This window comes from Triticum urartu, chromosome 2 (genome assembly GCF_003073215.2).
Source record: "Triticum urartu cultivar G1812 chromosome 2, Tu2.1, whole genome shotgun sequence".
Lineage (NCBI taxonomy): Eukaryota > Viridiplantae > Streptophyta > Magnoliopsida > Poales > Poaceae > Triticum > Triticum urartu.
The window spans coordinates 26742641-26748654 of NC_053023.1; the positions used below are offsets into that span (position 1 = coordinate 26742641).

Genomic DNA, 6014 nt, shown 5'->3' on the forward strand with positions numbered 1-6014 from the left:
GCGCTGTAATTGCATCTCGGGAGAGAGCCCGTGGCAACGTCCCGCCATGACGACTCCCCCAACGTGAACACCTTCAACTGCTGCAAGCTTCTCTCTTAGCGTATGCGTCCACATGCACGATCTTGTACCGCCCGGCCGTGGGGTGGTACCCGAAGCCGTACGCCTCGTGCCAGCCTACGAGGCAGGTCCTTTCCGGGGCGGACGGCAGCGGCGAGAGGGACAGCCTCTCGCCGGTGACCGGGTTGACCAGAGTGATGGCGGTGTCGGACATCCGCTTGTCGCGGAGGCAGATCAGGCCGTTGCAGGTGCCGACGACCATCGGCATCGTGCCTTCGCGGGGGCCAGGCGGGCGTTGGCGTCGTTGTTTTTCCAAAGATATCTTCCGGGGCTCCCTGTTGATGTTGATGGATCGTCCACGACGTACGCGGAGCCCTCGCCGGTGCCGACGAGAAGCTTGGTGCGGCTCTGCATCTTGGCCGTGCGCGTGTCCACGACGTCGCGCCAGTGCCGGCAGACCAGGCGGGTCAGCCGCCGGGTGCTCGGAGGGAGCCGCAGGACGATGTTCACGAGCACGTCCGAGGACAATTCCCGTGGCATCCTTACCTCGATCGCCTGCGCTAGCTAGCCAGATGCGACTTCGGCTCCCCTGGCTGTTGCGATCTCCCGATCGATCACCAATAATACCCGGAGTACTGGTTTTTTTAGGGGACCGGGAGTACTAGTTGCCAAGTATACAGATTTATTTAGGGTTCCTTCAATGGTCGTCCCATATGAACTCCCAATAACACACACAAATTCCAAACGGGTGAACTGCTGGGTTAAGTTGTTGTTGTTTTTTTTACAAAAAAGTTGTTTTTTATCTGCAATTTGTGGGTTTCACTTCCATGGAACGGTGGCTGTGATTTTTCTCCAGTGCGTACTATGGTCGTCAGCTAACGTGAGGAGAAAATCAGCCGTCTCCTGATTTATTAGATTTCATGAACGTGAGATGTCCGATCGGCGAGCCATCGCCAGCCGTATCAGAACGTTTGCAACACGAGCCTTGTTGCCACTGCAGCATAGGCAATACTGCAACCGCCAACGATCCCTGCAACAAAGCGATGTTGCAAGCCCCATCGCCACCCATCGCGCACCTCAGTAGCAATGTTCTTAGCGACTAGCACGGCAACAACAAAGGTGCCAGTGGAAGGCCGATGGAGGTAGCACGGCGGACTAGGGTGGTGGCAAGGCTATAACATGCACCATGCTGCGGTGAGAGTCGATTGGTAGACGCGGAGTTCATACATGGTCATAACATCTGTACTATCCTAAAAAAAATCAGCGACGAATGATATGTATACTTTGACCCCCTCTAGCAGTACAAGGAACCATAAAAGGCTCTTTTATATATATATCTTCCATAAACCGTTGCTTTGTGTTTCTCCTTTTTAGGCGGCCGCTACAAATGTACCGGCTGATTTTTGAGAAAATCAATCCGCTTCACAAGTGTCTGATCAGGCCTCTCCTCTCGCGCAAATCTCTTCTTAACATCCTCGCCTTGCATCAGCCGCCACACCAAAGTTTATTTTCCAGGCATAGCTTCCTTGCCGCGGTGAAACTTTGAAAGAATTGGCAGCAACCCACGAAGGTGCCCCCCAATAGCAATAATACTCTTATCTTGGAACTGTCGGGGCTTCGGGAATGGATCGGTAGTTTGAGCTTTGCTGTATGTATAGCGAGATGTGGATCTGGATGTTTTTATCGGAGACTCACTTAGATAGCTACCCGGCTAGATGCTCAAGGCGAAGATTGAAGATGAAATGTGTTTGTATTAGTGATGAAAGAAAAAGGAGGATTGTTGTTGTTATGTGAAATTCATGTTAAGGTACAATGGTTGGAGTTAGATATACATCTCTTTAGCACAATGGCTTCCAACTAATAAATGCATGGAAAGGCTAAGGTCACTATTTATAGATTAACTCCCTGGCGTGTGAGTGCCCACATCTCGCGCGTTGGGGAGGGATCTCTGTTGGGGCGCAACTGGGGGGAAGAGGAGGTGAGCTTCTCTATTGAGATGCGGTGGGTGAGGAGCACACATATGATTTTACCCCTTCTCTATCATCTCTTCTCATTTTCATGGTTGGGCCCACACCCATGTAGCATTCCAGTTTTTTGTTGTAAGTTCCGAAAAATTAAAAGTTCACAAAATTTGAAATTTCAAGAATTTCAATTTCTAAAGTTAATTTTTTAGAAGTTTCAAAAATCATGAAAGTTTCCAATATTGTAAGTTGTAATTTCTAAAAGGAAAGCACTATCCATCAACTGGCTGATGCACGCGCAACGTCCGCCACCTGCGTAGCTGTCAGATCGATTTTGGCCAAGTGCTCACGCTGGCCACTAGTCCCGTGCAGCCAGTTTCTTTTTCCAACAAACGTATTATTTCAGAAGGTTTTTGCAATAGAGGTTTTGTTTCAGAAGAAAAAAGAACGGTTCGGTGGTGAAGTTCAAAGCATCGGAGGAGTGCCCAGTGTTAGAGCATATGAGGCAAAGCATTGCAACACGACGCATGTTTCAGAAACATAGCTCTAGTTGCAGAAATCGCCAGAGGAGTGCCCAATGTGCGAGCTTAGTCGTGGGATGGCGCGATCCGATAGAAGTGTGGGCATTGAGAGGCTACAGTTATGGTAAGGAAAAAATTCAGTAAATGCGGTTGTACCAGCTCGATATAACAATCGATAAAATTTCTAGAAAAAAGAGAAGAGACAGGTGAACATGCCCATTTGTGGCAAAATCTTCAGCTGGAGATCACGACTCGATTGATTATGCCACGCACACGTCCCACGCCCCAATTTGTTTAGCAGATCCTCTCCCCTGGCAACCTGCACACTAATCTTATCTGAATGTCCGAGTCAACTGCAATTAAATGATGAACTGGATTGATTATGCCATGCACATGCCACACTGTTTTTGTTTGTAATGGGGGTATAATATATTACTATCATGCATATGATAATAGTATATGATATTATCTCCGTAATGCATAGTATTATAAGTTAGTATCTTAGGTTGTCTTATTAATTGTCATGCATAGTATAAAGTAGTACAACATCTAATATGATACGGTATCATAATATGATACTACACTTTCTATTTCCTTATTTAATTGTATGACACATCATTCAAAAGGTCTAGTTGGCATGCATGATACCGCTTATAATACTTCAATTACGACCAGCTTTACAAATACAGTTTGTGTAATTCACATTTAGATGTTTTTTTAAGTATATCACATCTAAACTCCCACAAATATATAATACAGTAAGAAGAAAAAAATTAGGATAAAAAATAAACCATAAATAGAATGGACATCAAACTAGATGTGACATAATTATGTCATATCTAGATGTGTCCCATACCCTTACAAAGCAACATGAGCTGAATGCCCGGATCACGTGTGTTAAACTATGTGCATGTTACTCTCGCACAACCATGCATGCAATGACGCACGCACAAAGCTTTGTGTGCCTATATAAACAGCCAGGCCAGCCGGGTGTTAGGAGCATCAAATCAAATTACTGAGAGATCATCATCCCATTCCCATGATGAGTGACGCTGTAGTGACAAAGTCGCCGGCGGTGGTCGTTGGCCCGTCGGAGCCAGGGACGCCAGCCGGCATCATCAGCCTCTCCTCCTTTGACAAGGTTCAGATCCCTATCCCGATGGCGCTCCTCCTCGTCTTCGACGAACCGATCGACGACCCCGCCGAGACCACCAAGAAGGCCCTGTCGCGGGCACTGGTGCCCTACCACCCTATGGCCGGCCGGCTCGTCGCCGGAGCCGACGACGACGCGTACCTCAGCATCGCGTGCACCGGCGAGGGCGTGCCTTTCGTGGCCGCCTCGTCTAGCTGTTCCCTGGAGGAAGCCATGACGTCGCCGTCGTTCCTCAAGGACCTCACCGTCCGTTACCCTGGCGAGCTCTGTCGCCTCAGCGACGCCTTGCTGCTGATGCAGGTGACAGAGTTCTCCTGCGGCGGGTTCGTCGTCGGGGTGACGTGGAACCACGTCATGGCGGACGGCGCCGGGATCGCGCAGTTCCTGCAGGCCGTCGGCGAGCTCGCCCGTGGGATGGGGGCGCCGTCCGTCGTCCCCGTGAGGTCGGGCGCCACGATCCCGCCCATCCCGACGCCCGTGGTCGCCGCGCTGAGGTCCCAGATGCAGGTCCTAACGGAGGAGCTCGCGACCCTGGACGTCACGATCCCCTCCAGCCTGATCAGCCGCTTCAAGGCCGAGTGCGGCGGCGACTGCACGACGTTCGAGGTCGTGGCCGCGGCGCTCTGGCGGAGCCGCACCCGCGCGATCTTCTCCGGCTCCGACCCCGACGCCCCCGCGATGCTATTCTTCCCCAAAAACATGCGCGAGAAGGTCGGCGCCGAGCGCGGCTACTACGGCAACTGCTTCGGCAGCCAGCTGGTCCTGGCGACGAGCGGCGCGGTGGCGAGCGCCGAGATCAGGGACCTGGTGAAGCTCGTGAAGGGCCACGCGGACATACTGGACCTGCTGATGGACGCCGGCGCCGCCACGGTGGTGGATCTGGGCAGGCTCATGTCGTCCCCGAGGTACCATGCGATCGCCGTCTCAAGCTGGCAGAAGCTTGGGCTGGAGGCGACGGACTTCGGGCGCGGGAAGCCGGCGAGGGTGATGTGGCAGCCGGAGAAGGCGGTGGGGTTCTTCTGCGTGGTGTGCCCGCCGTGCAAGGGGAAGGACGGCGTCAACGTCCTGTCCCGCTGCGTCACGCCGGAGCACGCCGAGGCGTTTCTAGCAGAGCTGGCCGCCCTAGACATGTAGACACGCTCCATCATTTCTCTTGTACTCCATTTTCTTCCCTCGATCGCTTCCGATCGTCGAACGATCAATCTCCGTTGCTGCAGCTTCCTCCCTCTCCGCAACAAATCACGTGCCTCCAGAGAATGAAGTTATTTTGAATCTTCGTGCTTTGCACCTTTGCATGAACTTCCGAATTGTTAACCAGTGAGCGCGAAGTATTTGCAGATTGCAGTCTGATTTTCCCTGCAAAAAGAGCTACTTGTACTAGTAGTTTGATTTTTATTTAGCAAAAGCTTTATTGCTCGATAATGTTCATTGGAATACAAAATGGGTTATGTGGAGTACGAGGCCACAAATCGCGACCCCGATCAAGTGAAACTGAGTACTTAGCCAAACTATGAGCATTCGAGTTGTTCTATCGCGACCTTCAAAAATAACCTCGCAGCTGTCAAACAGAAGTTGAGTTGCCCTGATCTCCCTAACTATAGCACCATACCCGCCACTAGTTCCGTTCTTAATTTCTTCTACCGCCGTTTTACATTCAGATGAAATAACAACATTCTGCAGTATAGTAGATTGTGGGCTAGAGCTTGAGCCTCCAGACTTGTCGGGTCGTTAATGTTGGAGAAGACAATAGCCGAGGATCCCATGAACATGCCCATATGATCCCTACACACCGCCGCATATGCACCGGACTCCCTCATTACGTGCAAGTCCACCGTCAACGTTTATTTTGGCCACGCCCACAGGAGGTGGTTGTCATGACTTGCATAGGCGAACAAGTCTGGGATGTGCTGGCTCTGCCTTTCTGGGTTGTTTCAATTCATCAAGCTCAGCAATATACCTCTCGACAAAATGGTGGGTTGAAAGAGGGCTCTGAAAAATACCTTCATGGATTGCCTTCCTCCTCGTAGTCCAAATTGCCCAAAGGGTCACCACTGTTTTGATCAAGCAGCCATGTGATAAAGATTCAATCATGGTGAACAACCATTGTTTTGCACTCGGCTCCGTGGTGGCCACCATGTGCTCTACCAGTGGCGGAGCATAGTGGGGACAATACCGGGCTTGGCCACCCCTTGCTAGAGAAAAAATTACACAGTATGCTTATATTTCTACTAATCGCTCTACTAATCTTCCGGCATCTAGCCTTTTCTATGTCATACACTCGTTTTGGCCCCTCCTTACATTTGGTTCACACTCCGCCACTGT

The 6014-nt window shown here is 50.8% G+C and overlaps 1 protein-coding gene across 1 annotated transcript; it reads left to right on the plus strand.

Annotated features, from left to right (window-relative positions):
- Nucleotides 1–3538: 3538 nt before the first annotated feature.
- LOC125535319 (acyl transferase 15-like) lies at nt 3539–5106 on the plus strand. The gene has a single exon (XM_048698374.1). The coding sequence runs from the start codon at nt 3579–3581 to the stop codon at nt 4824–4826; it is 1248 nt and encodes a 415-aa protein (XP_048554331.1). The 5' UTR covers nt 3539–3578; the 3' UTR covers nt 4827–5106.
- The last annotated feature ends 908 nt before the right edge of the window (nt 5107–6014 follow it).

What these genes read in the sequence shown, in the direction of transcription:
- LOC125535319 (XM_048698374.1), top strand. Translation starts at nt 3,579, where the DNA reads ATGATGAGTGACGCTGTAGTGACAAAGTCGCCGGCGGTGGTCGTTGGC.